The sequence below is a fragment of the Sardina pilchardus genome, chromosome 14 (assembly GCF_963854185.1).
Source record: "Sardina pilchardus chromosome 14, fSarPil1.1, whole genome shotgun sequence".
NCBI lineage: Eukaryota > Metazoa > Chordata > Actinopteri > Clupeiformes > Clupeidae > Sardina > Sardina pilchardus.
In genome coordinates, this window is record NC_085007.1 from 18,670,202 (window position 1) to 18,695,816 (window position 25,615).

The 25,615-nt window shown below is 45.1% G+C and overlaps 1 protein-coding gene across 1 annotated transcript; it reads right to left on the bottom strand.

Moving 5' to 3' along the window:
• Window positions 1–25,008, bottom strand: LOC134101281 (macrophage mannose receptor 1-like). The gene is made up of 50 exons (XM_062554881.1): window positions 24,874–25,008; window positions 22,839–22,987; window positions 22,455–22,567; window positions 22,071–22,198; window positions 21,480–21,703; window positions 20,785–20,894; window positions 20,192–20,310; window positions 19,888–20,023; window positions 18,867–18,949; window positions 18,502–18,621; window positions 18,275–18,376; window positions 17,762–17,920; window positions 17,533–17,615; window positions 17,312–17,453; window positions 17,123–17,167; window positions 16,725–16,892; window positions 16,441–16,560; window positions 16,142–16,252; window positions 16,021–16,053; window positions 15,658–15,792; window positions 15,307–15,453; window positions 15,059–15,193; window positions 14,376–14,530; window positions 13,614–13,758; window positions 13,460–13,487; window positions 13,223–13,289; window positions 12,953–13,086; window positions 12,821–12,864; window positions 12,423–12,596; window positions 11,821–11,975; window positions 11,353–11,466; window positions 11,121–11,236; window positions 10,803–10,954; window positions 10,330–10,535; window positions 9,857–10,031; window positions 8,991–9,212; window positions 6,561–6,730; window positions 6,304–6,374; window positions 6,068–6,168; window positions 5,685–5,804; window positions 5,395–5,544; window positions 5,043–5,197; window positions 4,596–4,695; window positions 3,919–4,145; window positions 3,544–3,733; window positions 2,881–3,129; window positions 2,412–2,594; window positions 948–1,010; window positions 507–670; window positions 1–388 (listed from the first exon to the last, which is right to left on the bottom strand). The coding sequence occupies exons 1-50, from the start codon at window positions 24,923–24,925 to the stop codon at window positions 341–343; spliced, it is 6,492 nt and encodes a 2,163-aa protein (XP_062410865.1). The 5' UTR covers window positions 24,926–25,008; the 3' UTR covers window positions 1–340.
• Between the last annotated feature and the right edge of the window lie 607 nt (window positions 25,009–25,615).

Below are 25,615 nucleotides of genomic sequence, written 5' to 3' on the forward strand. Positions count from 1 at the left end.
GACCAGATAAAACTCATGAACAACTGCAATGAATCCATGAGTGTAAGCTGAAAGGCTTTCAAAGAAGACCACTACTAGGAAGAGACAGGATAATAGAAATTACAAGACAAAACAAAATAAACAAAAAGGAACATGGCGGCACTGAGGTTAGCTGGCAAATGCAAATGCAAAAAAAAAGTAAAGGTAAAATATCACAACAGTCAGTCAGCTTGTCATGTGTTCATAGGCTGAAATACTGAAGCAAACTTTTTGGTAATTGAGAGGCTGTGTAATTGTCATGCAGCAATGCCACGTGTACTATAAAAGACCAGCAGGATCCGGCCGACTTCACAGGATCCTCTCATGTCTCTGATTCCCCTCCTCCAAAGTTGGGATTAGAGAAAGTTGGCTGTGGAGGAAGGACACAACAAACCAGTCTGAATGAAAAAGCACATCTCATGCACTCACACTTATTCTAAACAAACGCCATCCAGTGTCAAAGAGGTTTAAGTTTTGTTTTCACTTACCACGTCAACATCACTTTTGTCTCGATTCGGGAAGCTTGGGAAGCTTGGGAAGCTTATGGAATTCAGTTTAACTCCTCGCACATTAAAAGCATAGTACAGAAGCCCTCCAATTAGTGCGACAAATATAATTGCGCCAATAATAGCCCCGGCAATCACCCCAGCATCTGGAAGAGAACAAAATTCCAGAGTCAAGTCAGTTGAATGAATAAATGGAACCTCCCTCCTAGTTTTATTTCCTAATATGTCATATTCTACAATCAAATCCTCACTGAAGTCACTTTTCTCCACTATAAACATCCTCCATAATAATTACCAATATGCTAACTAATATATTAAAATGCTATACTAATAAACTTGCATGAGGGCAAAACTGTCATTGAAGTCAACAGATAGTGGCTTGTTGTGGCTTTCATAATAATTGTTACAATGTAATGAACATACCGCTGAGTGGTGAGGGAGGATCTGTTGGTACGATGATCCCTCCATTGTCATCAGTGAAGTAGTCTGGGAGAGAGAACAGTATTTAAAAAGATAAATAAAAATAAATAACAGATGATGTCCAGTATGAGAAAAACATTCAGGAGTAATTTCAAATAATGAACATTAAGAGACCCTTGGCAGTTTTGGCAATTTCTTCGCTGTTTTCTTGATTATTGCTCAAAGTTTTCTCTACAGAGCTCCCCCAACTTCAGAGTATGTATTTTACAACACTCCTTGCTCGGTCAGTCTGCTGTATCCTCTTTCCCTGACAACAATTACTCACTTCCTGCTTCTTTTTGCCGGCTCTGCCATGGCAAATGTTTGAGACACTCCATTACTACCTTGTTAGGGTGACCAGACGTCCCGGTTTAACCAGGACAGTCCCAGTTTTGAATTGCGTGTCCCAAGTCCCAACGAAAGCCTGTTGGGACGCTAAAATGTCACTAAAACCAACCACTATTGAAGTGTGGTTTTATTATAGCCCTATCCTTGACTAAACCCCTGTAGAAAGACTATAGCATAAACTAAGCGTCCCATGTATGATTTTGATAATGTGTCTGTGAGTGTGTGTCATCGGCTCCCCTCTGCCTTACTTGTCTACCATCTATAACTCCCGCTCTCTCAGCAGGGCCAGAAACATTTTAAAGGACACCACCCACCCCGGTTTTCACCTTTTTACCCTGTTGCCCTCTGGCAGGCGCTTCAGGTCTATACGGGCCAGAACAAACAGACTCAGGGATAGCTTCTACGACAACGCTGAAGAGAAAGTCATCATTCTCAACTTGTGACTGTGAGTTTTAATTGTTTTCAAATGTTTTCATGCATGTCTGGATAACAAGTGAGGAATGTTTAGGCCGGCAAACTATGCATGTGCATTTTAAACATACTGTAGTGCAAGTCCTAATCTCTGACTGAAAGTGCACAGAACTTGTGCATTTACATAACAATATTTGATACATTTTTATTGGGGGTGGCATCCCCCAACTCCTTCTAACTTTTCGGCTGAAGTACGAAAAATGTCTGATATGTCACATGTTCACATTAAATATGGTCACACAAAAAGTGTACCGGTTTAAGTTCAGAGAAATCTGGTCACCCTATACCTTGTTCTAGCCTGTTGCTGGAGTGTATGTGTGTAGTGCTGTAAATTCATTTGTGATAGCACAAGACCGCAAGACTTTGACTCGGGCTGGCGGCTCACCAGACCAAAATTGCAAGACTGGTTTTACGCTCACAGACAAAGGGGGAAGCAAGACCGACATCAGTCAACCTGGAAAAAGTCGTATAACCATCCAATGACACAGATCTTCATTCAAATTCTCTTATAGTTTAAGGCTTAACCCATGTCTTGGAAATCAGCTGTAAATGATTTCAACATTTACTGAACCTATGTAAATATGTATAAAATGTGTAAATAATGTTTACATTGGCGATGTCGACAGATGAAGCCTCGTTTCAGACCACAGTTGTTGTCGTTCCAGCGGCCGTCGTGGTACATCTCCACGCAGTCCTCCCTGGCCAGCTCTCCATCATGGATAATCGCGTTGGGCTCCCCTGGTGCCCAGTTCACATAGCCTACTGAGGTCTTATCAGTCCAGGCCCAACCGTCTGAAGACACCACAGGACAACACACACACACACACACACACACACACACACACACACACACACACACACACACACACACACACACACACACACACACACCATTACTAACCTACAGTTATTAATTGAGCCGAAAATTTTAGCCATTTTCATATCGGATCACTGATGTTCGGCTTATATAGAATCATATATTGTGTCCATATGTGATACGTGCGCTGTGTGTGAGAGCAAAAGTGTGATGTTTGTCTGTGTGCGTGTGCGCCTTGGCGTGGTGCTGTGGTACACATACAGGAGCTGTCCCTGGTGAGGCCGATCCAGAGGTGATGGTACTTCGTGTAGTTCCACTGCCGGATGAACTCTATATCGGCTCGGCTGTGCATGGAGGCCAGATCGGCTGAGGCATCTTGGCAGAAGCGCCTCGACTCGGACCAGGAGAAGCCCGTCTGAGCATCGTACACAAGGTAGCAGTAGCGTCCATATTTCCTCCAGCCAGGCAGACACTTCCCATCTCCTGGTGCAGGAGTTGGGGGTGGCTTGTCTGTGGACACACTCATATTCAGCAAGCCGTGAACAACCTTAAAGCTGCCGTCGGCAAGCCTTCAAAATTCCGAGTCTAAAGTCGGAAAATTCAAACTGATACAACTTTCAGGTCCCTCCCCCAACCTCTACCAAGCTCCAAACTGCCCCCCAAACCCCTCCCCCTCTGGAGACGAGGTAGTGTACGTGAGCAGCAGAGTAGCAGCGGTTGGATAGCAGCGTGTGCACGATCACAGGCTTCAGAGGGAGCTAGAGAATTCGAGATTTTTCCTAAACAGCCTATTTAATATTCTATCTCCAGAATCCCATGACAGTTCAAGCTAATATGACAAAAAAAAATGCTGCCGACGGCAGTTTTAATGACAATGGGCTTTTAAAGAGCTTCTCTTTTGATCATTTTGTGAATGTGTCTCACCTGAGGAGATCTTGCAGACGTAGGGCTTGGCAACGTCACAGGCCGTGTCGTTCCAAGTGCCGTAGAAGTACCCAACTGGGGAGTGTATGGCCACACAGCCCTCTCCTTTGATATTGGTCGGCTCTCCAGGACCCCAGTGGGTGAAGAACACAGGCCAGCCGTCGGACCAAGTGTAGGAATCACTGTCCGCCTGCAGGAAAAAAGCAAACACGAAAATTCATATCTCACACTCATTAAAAAGCAAACATACAATTCATATCACAGGCACATTCAAGTATCACATGATCAAGGACCAGGACCACCGATTCTAGCCAGTTATTGTTATGGTAAAATGAATTTTGAAATCATTTTCTTTTGCCAATTCTGTGGCCATACTTTTTTCCTGAGCCCAATCCAGGCGTCCGTCCTTCCCTGCAGCACGGCTCCAGAGATGAAGGCCTGGTCATAGCTCATGTCCACGCTGGCCAGGTTCCCTCCATCCTCCTGGCAGGCCACCTGTGCAGCCTCCCAGGTCTTGGGCTCGAACTGCAGCTTGTAGCAGTTACTAAACCAGGAGATGTAGCCTTCTTTACACGGGTTTTTAGCTGGAGGGAGGCCACTCGCTGTGAATCGCACAAGGTTTGGGAAGTTAGAGGTGAAGATGGACAGTGCTGGTTGACTGTTATACGATCCCTCATAGTGTAATGTAAAATTGACTCAATGAATGCATTTCCCCAAGGCTGGGTGAACCCTGCCTGACCTGCCAGCGAATTTGGATTTCGCCCGGCAGCTCAGGCTGGAAACCTGCACATCTATTGCCGGGAAGAACCTTTAGCTCCAATCACAAACTAGCTTATCCAAAAGATGCACCGAATCGTTGGTCTGATTGGTTGAAGGATTATCCAAGCGTACGGAGTCATGATTTGAACGATGCCAATAGAGCTCGACAGTCCTGCCCATCCTCCGAAAGAGCATGCCTCTGGTGCAGTATAAATAAAGTGCAGACTCCCCAGATCTTAAAAGATTGAGCTTAGTATGGTGATAGCCATACTACATTTCCCCCCTGTACTCACATTTTTTCTGGGAGCAGACCCAGCCATACTCCTGAGTACACGAATCGTCGTTCCAGCGGCCTGCCTGATGGTGGGTGTGCATCATGGCCGCACAGTGCTCCTGAGAAAACAACGGCGCAAAGTCCAGAAATCTGTTGGTTTTGCATTATTTCTTCACAGCTGTACCTTGCAGTTTATATGCCATGCTATAAACAGTATTCATTCAATGTTTAATCTGTACTAGATATCTGGTGAATATATCTGCCCTTTTTCAGCTAGATGAGACTTTATTACAGCTGCAAAGGTTTCAGATTGCAGACAATAATCATCCAAAGACAATTCATAAAACATTAACCCCAAGATGCTGCTGAATTACTCAAAATGGCTGCCAACTGAATTCAGAATCAGGCACTGTACCACTGTCTATGAATGTTTCTGACAGTGGATGTGACTTTCTCAGCGTCTCACCTTGCCATTGTGGTTGTTGGGCTCCTTGTCCGCCCAGTTGGTGTAGCGCACGGGGCTGACTCCATCAGACCAGGCAAACCCGCCCTCGTGAAGGCTATCGGTCAGACCGATCCACACGGGCTTCACCAGGTCCCGCAGGTAACTGGCCACAAAATCTGTGAGGAGTGATACTGTGAGCAAGCTGCCTTTTATATTGCCCCAACAGCTTGCACACATACTGTATATGAACAAGCTGTTGGGACAAGAAAACTAAAGGCACCATCATACAGTGGGATAGCCCAGGGCAGTATTAAGTTACATGGCAAAAAGCCACAGAATGCATTTGAGCTAATGCAGTGTGTCTGGTTCTTACCATTTTCATAATGCGAGTCGATGATAGCCAGGTCTCCCCCATTATCTTTGCACCACTTCCGAGCTGTGGTCCAGTTGGATTTGAAGTTATTCTGGTTGTTCCGATCAGGACCCTTGACCAGGTAGCACTTGCTTCCAATCAGCATCCACCCTTGAGACACCCAGGAGAGGGGTTAGTCGACTTTCATGATCTTATGTTCAATACGTAACTCTGGATTTGCGGTATTCATCTAAATAGATTAGTAGTCATCAGGGTCCTTGGGTTAACATGGGAACCAGATGTGGCCTCACCTTCTGGGCAGTTTCCGTCCCAGGCTGGGGTGGGTGGGGCAGGGGTGTGGCTATCGCCCGGGAACTTCTTACATACGTAGCCAGCTATGTCTCGGCCACAGTTCACATCATTCCACGAGCCTTATGGGGCAAGTCAGAGGTATACAACACAATATAAACATTCAGGGTAGTTGGAGTTCATACAGCAGTCCACAACAAATGTGGATTTGACAAATCTATAACTGTTTGTAATATATTTGAAAAGACAGGTTATTTCTGTTTAGTGTTTTATAACAATGCTTTACATGCTGTCAATGTTTTATTTCAGTTTTTTATTTAGGTCTTTATTTTATTTAAGTGTTAATATACGGCACATAGTGTTTCTAGTCTAAAAGTAAACATACCGGGGTATCTATTCATCTGCACACACTGCTCCTCCCCGTTGGCATTGTTGGGTTCACCTGGGCCCCAGTGGACATACGTCACAGGTGACCCATCCACCCACCTGCAGTGTGGAGGGAGTGAGAGAAGAGATGAAAAGATGGATGGATGGATGCAGCAGGAGTAGCAGAAGAATACAATGAAACAATAGATATCATGAGTCAGTGATAGCATTTTAAAAACTCTTAGAGATACTTACGCATACTGTCCGCTTGCTATTCCAAACATATGCATGCCGATCCAAGCACTGGCCAGTTGACTTGTTCCCACCTGTATTGCAGTGACAAACACAGACAGACACACACACACACACACACACACACACACACACACACACACACACACACACAAAACCCACACATTGTGAACTTTCCAACTTGTATGTCTCTCGCTTACATGGTAGAAAATGAAGTGTTTATAACCTCTGAGACAAAAGCACACTCTCTTGGCACGTACCATGGTGACCACATATGATTGCTCGTCCTCATCTAGGATGGAGACCAGCCGGGCTTTCTCAGCATAGCAACGGACCATTGCCGTGTGGAAGTCCACGGTGTCAGTGTCATTGAAGAGGTAGCAGATCCCTTTGTTCTTTCTCCATCCAGGGTTTGTGCCACAATCAGGAGCTGAGAAGGGATGACATGAAAAATGAAATTACAAGTGTGTAATGTCATGAGAGGCTGTGTCCTGGAGGGGCGCTATGTTCCCTTGAGGTAGCTAAACTCTCAATCAGCTATGGCTCCATCTACTGGTGGAGTCGGGAATGCCACCTCTCAACCCATGACTAACTAACGCGCCTCATCAGTGGAAGGTTTTTTTAAGCAGCTGAAACACAGTTAGTGTCAGAGTGGGGTTTGGGAGACAAGCTCCTGGTTGTCCTCTCAACGAGCGAAGACTGGGAGCCAAAAAGACTGGAACTACTTACCCGACATCCGTAGGAGGTACTGCTTGATCAGTAGACCTGTGGGGACCAGGGTTATGACTTCGCAGCTGGAGGGACATTGTTTGAGTTTTGATGGTTGAAAAGCAACTGTGTCCTTAGTCAAACGTTTTTAGCCATAGGCCCCCCACAAAACAGAATGGAGGACATTTGAAAGCTTGTTGCTAGCCAGCAAGCCCAGACACAAGCGAACATAGCTCTCTTGAAGGAACAAAAGAGAGCCAGCCTTCTGAAGACAGAGGAATTGCAGCTGCAGAAACAATTGGCTGCCCGTAATGTTCATCCCACAAGAGGCAGAGATGTTTTCTCCTCCCTCCCTGGGCAGATGGAGGTGGTCCAACATGAGATCCGCACCATGCCTGACCAAACAGTAAACCGGAGGCTTGTAAGGTGGCTATTCAAGAGGAGGCAAGGAAGATGCTGGAGCTGGGAGTAATCGAAGAGTCCTGATGTGTCTGGGCAAGTCCCATTGTACTGGTTCCCAAACCAGATGGGTCCGTACGGTTCTGTAGTGATTATCGAAAGTTAAACGAAGTGTCTGGATTTGATGCATACCCAATGCCTTGTGTCGATGATTTGATAGACTCCTTAGGGCATGCTCGGTTCATAACCACTCTTGACCTCACAAAAGGCTACTGGCAAGAACCCCTGGCGCTGGCATCCAAGGAGAAGATGGCCTTTGCCACACCGGAGGGGCTCTACCAGTATACCCGGCTCCCATTTGGTCTCCATGGAGCGCCTGCCACGTTCCAACACTTGATGGATCGGGTCCTCGCTCTCCACAAGAGGTACGCATCGGCATATTTGGATGATGTGGTCAAATAAAGTCCAGATTGGGACAGCCACTTACCCCGAGTCCAAGCTGTGATTGATTCTCCCAGGGAAGCAGGCCTCACGGCGATCCCGAAGAAGTGCAGACTGGCCTTCAGCGAGACTTCAACTACCTGGGGTACACCATTGGGCTGGGGTTGGTTAAGCCTCAGGAAGCCAAGTTGCGGACCATACACCAGAAGCAAGCTCTGTGCTCCAGCCCGATCCTGGTGGCGCCGGGTTTCAAGAAGGAACTCATTGTCCAGGCTGATGCTTCAGCGGTGGGTCTAGGTGCTGTGCTAACCCAGGCACATGATGGTGAGGAACATCCCATTCTCTACCTAAGCAGGAAGCTACTTCTAAGAGAGAAGAATTATTCCACTGTGTAAAAAGAGTCTTTTTACAGACATTTTACAGTGGTGTCTGACCATGGCCCTCTGCAGTGAATGGCCAGGAACAGGGAAACTAACGGTAGAATTACCAGATGGTTTTTGAGCTTGCAAGCATTTAACTTTTCTGTCGTCCACAGGGCTGACAAGAGCCACGGCAATGCAGAAGCCCTCTCCCGGCGTGACGCCTTCTTCACCCCGACGAGGACGTCGGTCTCGAAGAGGGGGATGTGTGATGTCACGAGAGGCTGTGTCCTGAAGGGGCACTACATTCCCTTGAGGTGGTTGCACTCTCAACCAGCTATGGCTCTATCTACTGGTGGAGTCAGGAATGCCACCTCTCAAGCCATGACTCGCTAACGCACCTAAGAATGATCGGTGCCTGATCAGTGGAGGGCCTTTTTAAGCAGCTGAAACACAGTTAGTGTCAGAGTGGGGTTTGGGAGACAAGCTCCTGGTTGTCCTCTCAGCGAAGACTGGAAGCTAAAAATACTGTGTTTTCAATGAAGATACTTACCTGTGGGGACCAGGATTATGACTTTGCTGCTGGAGGGACATTGTTTGAGTTTTGATGGTTGAAAAGCAACCGTGTCCTTTTTTGAAATTTGAATACCTTTCTGTTAATTCCCCTCAATATAAATACTTTTAGAGTAACAAGGGGGGGTTGGGGTGGATTACCAGCATAAGAAGCAAGGAAAAACAGCTTGTGGCTAAAAGCTCATTTTTACTGAACTTGCTTGAGCTCACCTGGGACAGGTGAAGGGGGCACTGGAGGCAAAATGGGGGTCTTGCCCTTGGCGATCATGCATATCCAGTCCTGGTGAGCGTCGCAGTTGATGTCGTTCCAGAAGGAGGTGCCGTTGTTGGTGGTGATCATCTCCACGCACTCCTCACGCCCCTCGTGGTTGTTGGGCTCCCCAAAGCCCCAGTTAGTGTGAGTCACGGCCGAGCCATCACTCCACTGGTAACCTGCAGAGTGGACACCAGCACAACACTGCTCAGGAAAAGCACACACACAATGTTCTACTGTCGTGATGCTACTTGTTCATTAAGATGCACAGCGGATACAGTGGGCTCTTCTCATTCATCTTTTTATATATCCTCCCTTTCTTCCTTCCTCCGGCTCATTCCCTTCCCACTAATCTGAACACTGGATAGACCATCCCATTGTTGCCGCCACATCATTCTTTATCTAGATCAGTGGGAACGAGCCGGAGGACCGACGATTGAGGCGAGAGGTTGAGAAGGGGCCAGTGTCTCAGCATACTGAATACACATCACACTATTGTTATTTTATTCAGGGATGGAAAACCCATTCTTCTGAAAGTCCTACCATGTATTGGTTCTGCCTGTTCATCTAAAACATCTACCTGGCTGAAGTGTTTAGCTAATAAGAATCAGCTGATTAAGTGAATGGTTGGAAAATACGTTTTAGTACTTTTACTTTCTAAAGCTGGGTTTCCCATCTCAGCTTTTCTCATATCTTATTGATTTTATTTGATTTATATCATATAAATCATTTATATTTATATGATATGACGCATCTTTCATCTCAAAATGGCGGCTGTGAAAAATGGTTTGAGTGAGTGAGAGATGCTATTGTGGCCCCTCACCTCCGTCCAAGGCGTTGTGCTTCAGGCCGATCCACGTGGTCCTGCCCTTGGTGAAGGCCGCCAGGAAGCCCTCCTCGTCGCCAGTGTGGATGCTGATCAGGTCAGCCCCCCGCGCCACACAGTCCTCGCGTGCTGCCTGCCAGCTCTTCTTGTTGGAGTAGTCCACTGTGAAGAGCTGCTCAGAGAGAGAGAAGACCAAGTGTCACAACAGGTACAGTAAGTATTGTGGACAGTATTAGTCTGCCTTTTTTCAGTGAAAACCCTGCAGTTAACCTCTTGGTAATAGTTGATTATATGCAGTAGTAATGTTTACAATGTAACTTCATTTGGCTAACTACAATAGTTAGTTGTGGGGATGTTCACAACAGTGGAAAATGTTTGGAAGGGATTTGTGGACAGAGAGAATGAACAATATTCTGTTGGACCATATGGGTCCCCCACATCAAGAGCTCTCAGAGAAGCAGCTGTCTAACCCTGTAGCAGTTCCTGAAGTGGGGTTGACCCGTCCAGCCGTCCGCGCAGCCGCCGACAGGAGGGGGGGTGGGGGCTCGTGTTGGGGGAGACAGGCCGTTCCTCCCCTTCTCACAGATGAAGGGGCGGGTTTCTGTGCAATCCTCGTTTTTCCAGAACCCGGCGATGGGAGCCGTCGTCATGGTGACACAATACCCTTGCCCATTATCTGCAGAATTTCAAGAGAAAATCATTTGGTCTTTATTTATGCTGGAGCACTGCTACAACTCTGAGAATTCGGCTAACCCATATCCTCCATACCTAAATTAAAACTCTCTTAGCAGACTATTTAACACTCTGAGACGCAAGCAGCAGCAACCCCTCCCCAAAACCCCACTGCAACCTATACTCTTATTTCAGGCACTAGGGTTTCTTATAGTGACAACTAAAGTATACAGCAGCCCGTTGTTCTCAGGTCTGGCAGTGGAGACCTCACCTGGCTGTTCCCTGTCCCAGTTGGTGAAGGAGAGTGGGAGTCCGTTGTCCCAGTAGTAGTCGACCCCTATAGAGCCACCCAGTCCCTTCAGGCCCATCCACCAGTCCCCAGTGTACTGCCCCAGGAATGCTGTGAAGTGGGCTTGCTCATAGCTATCGAAGAGGAATTGACAAATATGCTCAACAAACGGCAGGTAAAATGCAGCAAAAGGTGCAGCATACAAACAAACAAAAAAAAAAAAAAAATCTTGTAACAATTTCTGAGTTGAGTATCGAGTAATCGAGATATAAGTATCAAGAAAAGAGGAGGTCCGCTTACACGTCCATGATGTGAACCAGCGTGGCCTGGTTTGCCTCACAGAAGGCTTTGGCCTCGTCCCGCCTCTTTGGGCCCTCCTCAAACCAATAGCAGCCATAGGCGTACGCACCCCAGCCCTGAGGAAAACACCACGGTGGTGGAAACATACTTAGGCACAAGAATGAACTCTATAAAACATTAACCTCACTTTGTTAGGTGACAAGCCCTAAGGCGTTTGAAGTCACTGGCTCACCGGTGGACATCCATAGATGGTGGGTGGGACGGAGGGTAGAGGATAGTGTGCTTTGGGTTTCTTGCAAATGTAGGTGTTGAGTTCACTACAGCCGACGTCATTCCACCTTCCCGTCTACAGCACAAAGAAAACATCTGTCTGATCAGGGAGACTGAGGTGATTGCACGACCTGCCCACTGAATGCTCTTCAGCAGAGATATAATAGTCCAGCTTCAGTGAGTAAAAGTCCTGCCAGGTATTGGTTCTACCTGTGCACTTAACACATGTGATTGCACTAATTAGCTGATCTACCTGACTTAAGAACTGTGTTCATTAGATTCAGCTGATAAACTGATAAGCTGGTAAGTGAATGATTGGAACCAAAATGTAGCAGTGCTTTCTGAAACCGTATTTTTACACCTCTGCTTCTCAGTAGTGGTGTTACATGTGTGTAACATATGGGGCACAGAAAACACAGTAATGCTCTACCTGATGGTACATTTCTACACAATCCTCATTGAAGCCCATGTGATTGTTGGGCTCGCCAGGTGCCCAGTAGGTGAAGGTGACCTCGAAGCTGTCTGCCCAGGCAAAATAACCGGGGAAGACCAGGTCATTCAAGCCGATCCACACATCAGTGTCAGCTACGGATAAAGCGAGAGGAAAATGGACAGAAAGCACCACTTTAGTTGCTACATCGGCTTTGAAGCAAAAGAACCCTGATCTGCTTTTTCTCCCATTTTTACAAATGACAATTCTCTCTATTTTGAATCCCAATACACAGCTAACGCTCCACCGAAAACAGATGAGGTACCTGAAAAGCCTTTCACGACAGATGCAGTGGTAATTCCTAGCTAAGGTCTCACTGTAGCTTGAGTGTTATTCTTTTGCTGTAAGTCGCTTTGGATAAAAGCATCTACTAATGGCGCATTTCCACTACGGGGTAAAACTCCGGTGTTTGGGGTAAAGCCTCGGGCTTGACGGCTTTCCTTTATCGGGGCTGGCTGAATAAGTGTAAATGTAAACCCAGTCAGCCAAATTCGCAATGATGCCAGGGCAGAATGGCAGGGGCTGTTAGTTGTGTGTCATACCCTGGTAGAGGTAGCTCTCCAGCCAACTCTGCTCGGCCAATGAGGCGATGGACACGAGTTCGGCTCCCTCCTTCCCACATGCGTCTCGTGCACCTTGCCACGTCTTCTTGTCACCAAATGGCTTGTAGCAGAACTCCCCAAACTCATACCAGTCAGGGCCTGAGCACCGCAGTTCTACAGAGGGAAAAGAAGACAAGAGAGGTTTTGAGACAGGGCTGGAGAGAGATGGCCTCCAGTGCATGGGATGTGATACTGCTCAAACACATTCTGATGCTCTGACCGTGAATGGGCTCAATGTGTGCTGCTACTTCTTGTCAAAACCCAGTTGGAATTAAACAGATTGTTTGTGTCAAATCCCTAAACTGGGAAATCACGAGACATCTGGCAATGCTGCTTACCTCCATCTGCAAACGTGTAAGAAACACCGTAGTTTCCGTCGAATCTGTGAGTTAAAAATTGGCATTTTTTTTAATATTTTTTTTTCTTTATTACATCAGGAAAATCTTATTAAAGAACAAATAGGCACATACTGTTTGGAGGTGATGCCATTTCTATCAGAGCCAGCGTAGAAGGACTGGCCTGGAGTTTTAATGAGAGTGAAGTCTCCTCCATTCTCATTCAGAATCACTCCAGCATGAATGGCAGCAGCACAGATGGTAGAGTCCTAAAAAGAGAAACACATAAACACACACACACACACAATGGTTCCCACTCAATACTTCATGCCGTTTGACCAAAGTATATTCCATGCTGGGAATATGGAGTGTTGCAAACACGTGCGTATGTAGATATTCACTTACACCCCTGTATGTCACGGTTCCGTACACATTGTATGGCTGCCGAGCACATCCAGCTGGACAGTGTAACCTGGGTAGATGTACACATTTAAGTATGTTTCACTTGTTCACATAATCATAACATAGAACATTTTTCACAACACATTAATACGATTATGAAGCCTGACATGAATGGAAGAGTGGGAGTATTGCTATAGTGGAAGTCTGACTCACGTTTTTTTTTCAGTCGTATGGTCCAACCATATTGTTGAGTCACAGTTTATGGCATCTGTAAGAAGACAGCAAAAATTAAGACAAACCTTGGGCAACAGTCAAGTATTATCCTTATTTTTTGACATTGACGGGTGACATTAAATGTGATCTTGTTAGCAAATGAAATACTGCATAGACGCACAGTCAGAGACGCAGCCTAGGATGTCAAGCCGCAGTCCCGCCTGTCCATTCCAGGCCACTGGCAGGACACGGATGTAGCGCACGGACACAGGTTTCCCCAGGAGCTGTGTCTCAGGAGTGGTGTTGTCTACAGAGCCTGGATACTGCTGCAGGGGGGACACATATCCACAAACACCACTATTTTTACATCATTGAAAGCAGGAAGTCCTATTCATGGGTTTCATTGAAATCCGTATTTCTCCCATCTCAAGGCAAACTGAGGGAATGATGCACGACCATTCAAAAACATGACTGGTTTTCTAAAGATGCAAAGCTTAATGCTAATCGGCGAAGTGTCCCTTTAAGTTTGAGTGCAGTCAGGACTTCATTTCACTGCTTGTTGTAAGTCTATGACTATGCATGTGACAAATAAAGACTCTTGAACTTGAACATTTGAAGACCAGCCTACAGCCAGGTGACACATTTACTGTATCGACTCAAATGAAACTTGTGATTTGGCTGTGGTGAAGAATATATGGACAATTTTGTCACCATCCTTCACACGAAGAAATGTGGTGGACACCAGAAACACATAACTTTTTAGACTTGACAGCACATTTTCACTTTTAGTGGCTTCGTAGGTTGGAAGCTTAGCATGAAGAATTATACAGCTAAAGTTTGAACTTGTTAATTTTACTTGAAACAATTTTTGTTTTTAATCTTGGGACAGTTCACTTTTTAGCTGGCAAAATAGAGGATTCTACAATAAGTCGAGTGTGGTTACCCCTCCATCCTCTGTGTAGTCATGCCACTGAGTCCCATCTATGCTGGTCTGGACTTTGAATGTGGTGACCCAGAAATCTGCAGTAGGGCACCCCTGGACCACTACCCCTGTGATCTTCTTTGAAGCACCCAAGTCCACCTGGATCCAAGAATTAGCTGCAAAAGGTGATAAAGTTTCACACAAGCGGGGTTTACACACAATACAGACATTGAGACACAAAGTGACTGGAGCTCATCTGGAGGAATAGGTGGTGACAGTAGATTTCGTAAGTTAATTCATCAAGAAAATATATAATGTGTTTTCAAACTGTTTCATACACTCCCTCGCTGAAGTAGAGTAGGTCAAAGCTCATTACCACTGAACTCCTTCACATTCTCGTGTTAGGAGAGGGTGACTATTCAAGGCTGGGCTGTGGTAGACTATGCTCAGTTGTGCTGTGCAATACAGTGCGTATTCAGAACAGTATTCATCCCTCTTTTTCCCCTTTAGTGGTACTATTACATGATTACTTTGAAGAAATAGGCGTTCTCAATGACATTAATGAGGGTTCTTTTGAAAAAGATTGTTAAAAAAAGGGCAAATTAAATTGACCAGGATTCCATTTACAAAAGTAATGCAAGGGGAAAATATCCAAGTGGGGTGAATCGCTGTGCCATGTTTGCCCGAGGTGAGGCCACACTCACAGGAAGAAGAGGGCATCCAGCAGGAGGCGCCGTTGAGCCGAGCCTGGGCTGGACCTTTGCCACTCATGGAGGAGGAGGCCGAGAGCATGGCGTCGGTCACATTCCCATCCTCCACGCCCAGCCCTCTCAAACACACTGCAAAAAAACCCGCTCTAGTTAAAATACACAAGCAGCCTGAAACAGCATGCCCAGATGATTGGTGTTAGCAGCAGGATTACGGAAAGGCAAAAACGAACCCCAATACCTACCGTTATCTATGCAGCTGTACACCACCTCTAGGTATTTGGAGATTGATGGGCAGGGGTCCGGATCTGCGACTCCCCTCAGGAAACAGAAGGCTCTGTTGTCACAGTATTGCCTGGCTATGGGCAGAATGCCCTCCACAGTGCAAGACCCTGCAAAAATAAAAGAATGTGAGAGTTCATTAAGCAGAATGGCAACTTTTCAGTGAAAATAACATCCATTTCAGAGTGCCTTTACCAATTATACCTCTACTATACAATTCATATCATACTGTTGTAAGATAGATAATGATCATTTGTAGAGTAATTTGTAGTTGTAAGTATATGCACAACAATAATAATAATTAAAAATGTCACCTGTGGATCCCTCCTCGAAAGGGCAGACCTTATCACTTTTGCGGCCATAGAAAGCTGATTGTATGTCGATGACGCTGTTATGTGGGCAGTGGAGCACAAGGCTGGAGTCCTGGCAGGCGAGACCCGTGTAGAATCCTGGAGGAGACCAGCAGTATCCACAACCCCATCAGCTACATCCGCACAACAACACTGACCACTCCACGCAACATGCACATGGACTTCACCGACCCCATTACTTTACTACTGGCATGACAACACAGCACACGCTTTGATTTTTGCCTCCATTTTCTGAAGCAAAGTAGGACCATTTAGAAATCATATAATTCCCCGCCCAATGAAGAGTCCTGCCATAGACTTACATACCATCATGAGGTGGAGGGGGCTCTGGAGTGTTTCCTGTTTAAGAGAGACAAAAAAACTGTGTTTCTCACTGAATCAAACAGTGTACACAAAGTCATAAAACAGTAATAAAAACATCCAGTACCTCTTCGTTTGCAAATATAACCTCTGTCATTGTCACAATTATCATCATTCCAGAGGCCATTACTGATCAGAATATCGAGGCAGTCCTCTCCATAATAATCATCAGGATTTCCTAAAAAAGAAAACACATTCAGGTGAAAACAACCATGTCTGCTTACGACAGAAGCTATATGAACTTCAAGTAGAAGTTCTCTTAGGATAAGAACAAATGAGCACCGGTCAGTCAGCTCTGTTATCAGGATGACCCTCGGCCGCACTGCACTCTCCTTTTCGTCCAGTCTGTCACAGCAGCACTCTCACCTGGGTTCCAGTTGATGTAGCGGAAAGGGGAGCCATCGCTCCACTCCCAGCCCCCCTCAGTCACAGAGTCGTGGCCTCCCATCCACAGACCAATGCCAGATGGGATCTGTGTAACTATAGCTAAAGGTGCACAAAAGATCATAAAAGATGTCATGTTCAAAAACGATACTGTCATGACCTTGACTGGACGGCATGAGACTTGACATACTGACTGTATGAATGAAAGGTTTTGGGTTATGGTGAGATTATGCTGATGAGGTTTGTTTAAATGAGTGCCGCCTTACAATGGACGAAGCCCTGCTCAAAGGGCTCGGTGATGCTGACTAGGTCGCCCCCCTGGTTGACACAGTCGGCCCTGGCGTCCCTCCAGGTCCTCATGGACAGGGAGTTGACGAGGTAGCAGTAGTCGTTGAAGGGATCGGATAGCCAGTTGCCGCACTTCTCATTCCAGCCTACAGGTGGCGTAAGGGGAGGGCACAGAGAGACAACACCAAAGCTCATGGTACGGTTGCTTCCAGCATTACTGTACTCACATCTACGAGCCACACATCACTTTAGTGACCAAAGACTAAAATTAGATACAATATGAAAATACTACATTTATTTAACACGACCTCAGCATGATAATACCAAATGTATTATTATGTTTAGTCGGAGGTCATGGTGAGCCATTTGCTCTTACCTGGACCTGTGGTTGGGGGGACAGGTGGTGGGCCCTGGCCTTTGCCTAAAGAGAGGGGAGGAAAGGGTGCATTCATTGTAGATACATGGAAAAAACTATAAAGTAACAAATGATGAGTTGTTAATGTCACAACATCAGGGCATTCGTGAGGGCAGTGTAGCGCCCTCCTGGGTCAGAAACGTTCCTCACCTTTCATGCAAATGAAAGGGTACGAGTGGGAGCAGTCTTGATCGTTGATTGTGCCAGGGTTGTGGTGCTCCACGCCACGAATGATGACGCAGTCTTCGTTATGCCAGTTGTCTGGTTGATGTTGCTCCCAGGGAACGAAATCCTGCAGGAACATTGACAAATTTGACATTTCTGGGATCTGACTCCTACAGTGTTGCCTTATCTGCATAGCTTTCACTTACCAGCACGCTGCCATCAGTCCAGACGTAAGTGTTCTCAGTCTGGATGTCATTTAGGCCGACCCATGAGGTCCGTGCCATGTGTGCTGTGTACAAAAGCAGTCAAAAGCAGTCAAAAACACTCAAGGGCTTCTCAAGGGCTTCAGAAATAAACAACAGCAATCATGCCCAGGATTTGTCCTGAGAGGTATGCGAACTATAGGTGTCTGGATGCCCTGCACTGATGTCTTACCCATGATGAAGCTCATCTGCTCTTGATTGTGGACGCTGGCCAGGTGACCGCCCTGCCCGACGCAGTACTGTTCTGCGTCATTCCAGGGCTTGACGTCATCGGACTCAAAGTGGTAGCAGAAGTCCCCATTAAGCAAGTAGCCCTGGTCACAGTGGGACTCTGGGGGAAGAGGAGGAAGCCACAGCTCATCGGTACAGTTTGGGTCTAGCACCCCAATGCATAATTACAAACGTACAAACAAACAAATCTCAGGCTCTTAGAGACTTCGTTACGGAATTCTGTTTGAAAATAGACAAAAAACACAGCTCATTTGGTAGCTGAGGTGCTGAAGTTTGAAATCACAAAACAGTAAAAATGGAAATGGACTGCAAATCTGCAAGGTTTTGGTCATAGACCTGCCTCAACTTTCCCCCCTCCTTTTTCTTTCTCCCTTTCTTGTCTGTTAGAGGAATATGCCATTATTGAGCATAGATCTGTGTGTTTATGGATATAATAACATTAAAGTGATCTGACCTGGAGCTGGCGTGGGTTTGACGTTTTGGCCACCAGCCATTTTACAGATGTAACCGAGTCTCTTATTGCAGCTTGTGGTCTCCCATTTGCCATTGTAATTTCCTAGGTGCCATAGAAAGTGAAACGTTGTCAGAATCAAAAGCTAGGGTCACAAGGTCAAGAGCAAAGCAAAGTAAAGAATAAAAATGAGTGATTCTGGGAGCAAATGGTGTGAATATCTTCCTCACCTGTGTAGATCTGACCGCAGTCCCACATGCTTGCTGTGTTTGTAGGGTAACCACTCCTCCAATTTGAGTATTCAAATGAGGTCTTATCAACCCACTGGAAATTGTTATCCTGGTCCTTATCTGATGGTAGCAAAACACAGGTTTATGTTTAAAGAAAGCTTGTGTTCAGGGTCTAATAGCTTATTATGTAAAAACATCAAACTTTTATAATACAGGAGGAAGTGGAAATGCATTTGTTTGATGTCATTCATGTAGTTCTATGTAATAGTCAAATCTTTTCAATATTGTTATGATTGTTTTGTTGTTATTGTTTTCATTTTTTGATTGAATATTCAGTCAGTAAAGACAGTCTCAACATCACTCACCTGAGAGGCCAATCCAGATATCAGGAATCTCCACTTGGTGAAAATCGGGGAGCTGGGCATTAATGTAGAACTGTTCCTGTTCACTGAAAACAGGTCTAATGTAAGCATCTGGAATATGCGATATAGCTGCTGCATGTACATGACTGAATAGCCAGACCTAATCTCACCTCATCCACATCTTTATAGTATTAATTAAAGTAACAAAGCGTTGAGAAAAAAAAAAAAGAAAAAACCCAACACAGCCTAAATGTGTGAAATTAAGGTTTTCTGCTTTAATTCATGAGAACATAATGATTGTCAGTCTCCTATCCACCAGGCTTGTGCAAAATTCAGAATTTAATTGAGAATGACTCCCAAATTCTAATTAAATTCTTGAATTTGAATTGAGGTCAAAAACAGGATGTAGAATTACAATTTAAACTTAAATGAAAGGAAGTAGAAGAAATGCATATACAAGATATAAGGGTAGCGTTTAACAATGAAGTTTCACAATATATGTCATATGATGGCTTTAAACACACAACTTATAACTTAAAACAGTAATCAATTACATTTCCAAAGTAACCTTCCCAGAACTGAATGAATGTGGGATTCAACACATTCTTTCTATTGTGTGACTGTGGAATTGCTTTGAATTGCCATGAATTTAATTCCACTTAATTCCAATTCCAATCCAAATTCAACGTCCTATGGGGCAGAGCCAATTCAAGTCAAATTCCAATTCATGAATTCAGCGGAGGCCAATTCTAAAATTCGGAATTTTGCACGAGCCTGCTATCCACCTACCCCATGTTTTTGGGCCTGTTCCCCACTGTATTTCAACACTACAGTACACATTCACACACACACACACACACACACACACACACACACACACACACACACACACACACACACACACACACACACACACACACACACACACACACACACACACACACACACACAGTTTTTTAAATGTAAAATTAAAGCCACAGGCCCAGCAGGGGGCCCTATAGCTCTATCCGCTGTCAGTTCTCACTTCTTAATGGTGACCAGGTTGGCCCCCATAGTATTGCACTTGACGAAGGCATCGTTCCAGGTGGTTAGCAGATTGGGGTTGTTGACGACCCAGTAGCAGTTCCCGGCGAAGCTGAGCCACCCAGGAGGGCAAATGGCTGTGGGCAGGACAAACACGTTAAACTATTCAAGTGGCCATGTTACAGTAAGTTAAAAGCTCTTGGTAAAATGAGACAGCTCGCGAGGCCAGGCGAGGTTACGAGAGATCAAGTTCAGTGATAAGGTCAGGAGGAGTGGGGTTTTTTTTTTTTCAGATGGGAACTTACTGTTCAGTCCACGCTTGCACATGTATGGTCGCTCATAACGGCACACGTGGGTCTTCCATTTGCCGAAATTTTCTCCAACTGCCTTCATGACCGCTGTGCACAGTCCATTTGCTTTATCGCTGTCAGAGGAACCCAAACAATCTAATTAGTGAATCCTATTGACCACAACTATACTGTATGTCCTGTATCGATAGTCCATGTGTATGTCCTCCGATAGTGTACCATCATTTCCCGACTATAAGCCGCGGCTTATACATTGATTTTGCAAAATTTCTTCAGCTATGAGGTTAATACACGGGGACAGTTAATATAGTATTAATATGGTTTTGTTTCTTTTAACTGGCATAAAACACTACCTGCGGCTTACACAATGCGGCTTATATGCGGGAAATTACTGTATGTGTATGTCCTCAAAAGCTTCATAGGGATGAGATCACTGTGACAATGTGTAACAGTCTGAGCACAGCACACCCTTCTATATCTTAACAGGAGCACAGATTGACTGACACAGAAAACCACTGCCCACATCATGACACTTATGCTCTCAGTCGATTATTGTTCCAGCTACAGTGTGAATAGAGAGGCGTGTTCACCTTTGGTCTGGCTGATTGACTGCCCAGTTGGTGTATGCGCTGCTCTTGGCGTCTGTCCAGGTGAATGTAGTGCTGTCAGGCTGGACTTGGCAGGAGAGGGTATTGCAGGCCTATGAACAACAAAGAGGACAGTGACATTTACTTACACTTCTGTTCATCAGTGACAAACAGTCACTCCATCCAACATTAGATTTAATGTATCTAGCTGGGACGGTAGAGTATTTTATTTGATATGTATGAACAAAAGAAAAGTGATAAATCATCTGACTACTCAAATTACAGCATATGCTCATCCACAGAATGTCCCACATAGATTGAAAAGATTGAAGATTGAAGAAAGATTGATGCGATAAGTGTGCTTCAGTCCCATAACTGAAATGCTGCAATAAGCATTCTCACTAGATGGAGCTGTGAGTCAGGGGGTTGAGTGTGTGAGAGGACAATCCCCTAGTGCCACTGATTAACATGTTCTTTTTTTTTTAAAGGTTATTTTTTTGGGCTTTTTTATGCCTTTAATTGGACAGGACAGTAGAGAGAATGACAGGAAGCGAGTGGGAGAGAGAGCTGGGGTGGGATCCGGAAAGGACCACGGGGCGGGAATCGAACCCGGGTCGCCGGCGTGCGGTGCAGGTGCCCCAGCCTGTTGCGCCACGGCTGGGGCCAGATTAACATGTTCTTGAGAGTACTGTTCTCACCAATGTGGAGTAGCCAATCCAGATGTCAAAGTGGTTGGTATCCAGACGGCTAGTGACATACTGCTCCTCTTCTGCAGAAGCGATGGACACCAGGTCCCCACCTTGAGCTATGCAGTCAGTGCGTGCTGCTAGCCAGCTCTTCCTCAGGTCAAAGCGTATCTTGTAGCAGTTGGACCCGTACAGATGCCAGCCGTTAACCTCATCACACACGACAGCAGGGTTAGCTGGAGACACACAATGTGGCAAAATACAAATTATTGTCAATCACAAGTGTGATTCTTTTGTTGTTGTCTATTTTGTCTTCATATTAGAGGATACCATATTACAGTCATTTTGACAGATTATTATTAGCTACAAAATACAAATATGGTTGAGATCATGTGTTTATGATAGAAATTTGTGATAGTGAAATTTGTGTTGCTTTAACAGGTGGTGATATTGGCTGAGTCTTGGTTGTGGATAGCTATTCGCCTTCTTCGTCCGGCGGCCATTGTAAGCCAGAACGAGGCTACAGGGTACACTTGCCATCACACCTCATTCCAGCAGATGGCGATAATGCTCTCGGATGAATATGGCATTATATGAACTTACGATTTTCACGTTTGCAAATGTACCGCCGCCTGATTCCACAACCCTCGTCGTTCCACCGGCCAGTGGTGTCCAGCTGTCCACAGTGCTCATCGCCCTGCCAATTATCAGGCTGGCCAGACCGCCAGTACCTTTTGTAGGACACATAAAACACAATTATGCCCATCCAGAAACACCCACAAAACAACCTGTAGACACAAGTGCAAAGCACACAATATACAGTAAATTTAATCACACAAACACTGACCATTTCAAGCAGAAGTCATACAAACTGATCATAATCCACACAGACTACCGTATGTGGTTGAGCTTAACCAAATCCAGTCAGACCAAGCAAATTCTGTTGAATATTGATTATAATTTCATATGCGGGTCACAGACACTCACGCCAGAATGGGGTTCCACACAGAGCCATCCGTCCACTCCCAAACACCTTCCTCAACAATGTCATTCAGACCAATCCAGTAAATATTTCCTCCCACCTGAGTGCGGGCCCAATCCTGCGTGACGAGGAAGCAGGAAAAGACGTGGAGAAAGACAGAAAACAATGGGAAAAAAATGAGAGAAAGAGAGGAGAAGAGAAATCGGAGTTATCTTATGTAATATGTAACATGACATACGCCATATCCTTTTAACACTTGAGGCCTGTTTACGTCTCATTGGTCACATTAGGCCTATGGTATCTCTGGTTCTGGTGCTGTCTCTCTGTCTGGTCATGGTGCTGTTTGTGGGACTATAATCAGGACTGATGGCAGTGACACGGCTTCTTACCCTCTCGGCGAGGCTTGTGATGCTCATCAGATTGCCATTCTTGTTAGTCTCGCAGTCCTCGCGCGCATCGTTCCAGCTCAGGGTGGACGGTGAGAAGAAGTAACAGCGGTTATCGTAGGGTCTCCATCCGTTCTCACACTCACACCAGGCTGAGGGACACACATTCATCAAGATTTACTGCAAGTCAGGCCTACATCGCCAAAACAGCATATGACCACTAGGGGATATTCCCTTTTTGTTTAATTCTTCTCTGATTGATTGATTTGGTAAATATGACAGAATGAGGCTACATGAATGTTAACATGTAGTCAGGGGCAATGACATGCCCCAGTCTGAAGAAATGGTAAAAGATTGCTGTCAAAAAATACAAAAACAAAAAAACCCATTCATGACAGTGACATGAATCGCAATACACAATGTCTCAACAGCTTAAATATTTACAAGGATGATCATTTTTTGTTATATTGCATTGTGGGCAGCCGTGGTGTACTGGTTAGCGCATCGGGCTTGTAACCGGAGGGTTGCCGGTTCGATCCCCGACCAGTCCACCACGGCTGAAGTGCCCTTGAGCAAGGCACCTAACCCCTCACTGCTCCCCGAGCGCCGCTGGTTGGGCAGGCAGCTCACTGCTCTGGGTTGTGTGATTCACCTCACTGTATGTTCACTGTGTGCTGTGTATTCACTAATTCGGTTAAATTGGGTTAAATGCAGAGAACTGAATTTCCCTCACGGGATCAAAAAAGTATATATTCTATTCTATTCTTTTCTTTTGTTTTATTGCCCATTTGAGGGAGTTAATACCCATTCTGATGGTGATAGGCACTTACTTCAGGCAGCCAGTGCCATAAAAGCCTTGTGACTGAACAGTGCATCAAGGGATATAAACATTGTTTCGATGTAGAAGTAACACTTATGGCGTTGCTAATGTTTTACCCCACAGTATGTGTGATGGGCCCATAAAGAGTCACAGGCTCCTCAGGCTGCCTGCTTATGGTAGCATCACTCTCTCATACTGTAGATATGGCCATTTAAGGTCTTCATAGACAAGATCTTCACCAAACAACAAGGTAACTGACAAGTAATGAGTTACTTATGTCATTACCATGTCTTTATCATTGCTCTCCTAAATATTTCAGGCCAAGTACCCCATGGCTGATACAGACATGTCATGTCACCATGTTTTTGCTAGCCAGCAAATTGTTTGCTTAATCAAACTGATTGAGTGGCTGATAGTGTTGTGTATGAAATTGTTTTGCAATGCTGTAAAACAGCAGTGTCAGATTCATATATTTACAGAACAAGTTTTTTGGAAGACAAATTTGGCATAAAATAACTTGGCAAATCCCCTGCAGTAACCTCGAGGAGGCCCCGTTGAAGATCTCTGCTCTAACATACAGTGGGGAGAACATGTATTTGATGCTAAAGTAGGGGGGAGGAAGTATTTGACCCCTATGTTAAATGTGGGCCTATTAGCCTGTTTGATGCTCATTGAGCTCAATGCAAATCAAACAGGCTAATAGGCCTACTGGAAAAAGCACCATGCCAATCTCTAGCTATGGTGAAGGGTATGTGATGATGTGGGGCTATTTCAATTCCAAAGGCCAAAGGGAACTTTATCAGGATTCATAATATCCTGGATCCATGAAATGGCTGGCCTTTAAAAATAAAAACATATAAAACATCCTCCTGCTCCTATTATGGGAATCCATATATGGGAATTTAACATAGGGGTCAAATACTTCCATCTCCCTAGCATTTAAGGAAGAACATGTATTTATTTATGATACATTCTTCAATCACAAAGAAAATTGGTGTCCTTCGTGGTTTGATTTTTACTCATTTTTTAAATTAAGGCATTAAGATCAATTGTCAAATGATGATTTTATATTCCTCTTTTTAGGCAACTTTAGCATGGCATCAAATAGATGTTCTCCCCACTATATCTTAGATATTCTAACACAGTACAAATGACGATGATTTCACAACATCGTAGAGTCGTAGACCATCAAACAAAGCTGTTCTATGGGAGACTCACCTGTACTGAGAAGAGCACAGGAGGTGGCGAGTAGCAGGAAAGCGCCTCTCATCCTCCTCTCCCACTTTCAGCTCGATCACTTCTCCTGTTGGATCACAAGTATGAGACAATATGATTGAACGTGGCTGTCTGGTCGTGTGTCCAGTAGCAGGCCGGCTTAGTTCATTCCGTGCGTTTGAGGCTCAGGTGTGTTAAGAGTGGGCCAGTGTTACCTACAGCTGCCACTCAACACAAGTGTGAGCATCCTCAGGTGATGCGACGTCTTTTCACACATAGATTACAGGCAGTAAAAAGATTACAGGCAGTAAAAAGTGGGGGCCTAGCAGTTATTACATAAAAGCACAGGAGCCGTCCATCCTTTCAATCCAAACACTGTGGAAGAGCACAGAGAAAAACATTGTGATTGCGAAAGGAATTATCATATAACTCAAATTATCATGTAGGCTAACCCTGGTGTGCTGGGAGCAGCATGGTCTCCTGGCCATCTCTTGAGATTTACTGTAGGTAGGGTATGTGCCACCTTACATGTTATATCATATGTCATATGACCATACATACATATCTATATGGCATTCTCTTTATGGCAATTCCACCTGAAAATACAAGAAATATGTATACGGTAGTTAAAAAACAGTAAATCGTGCAGATTTCTTCTAGTTCCAGTCTGATTTCAGTCATAGGCCACAACAAATGTGTTGTTCTAGCAGTGCTATGATAACCAAGCTGTTGACAGAGCCATCGT

What these genes read in the sequence shown, in the direction of transcription:
- LOC134101281 (XM_062554881.1), bottom strand. Translation starts at nt 24,925, where the DNA reads ATGAGAGGCGCTTTCCTGCTACTCGCCACCTCCTGTGCTCTTCTCAGT. An exon ending in AATGGCATCACCTCCAAACA is followed by an intron (nt 12,865 to 12,952) that starts GTATGTGCCTAT and finishes TTTAACTCACAG; the next exon opens with ATTCGACGGAAACTACGGTG. An exon ending in CATCTGTCGACATCGCCAAT is followed by an intron (nt 1,011 to 2,411) that starts GTAAACATTATT and finishes TCTCTCTCCCAG; the next exon opens with ACTACTTCACTGATGACAAT.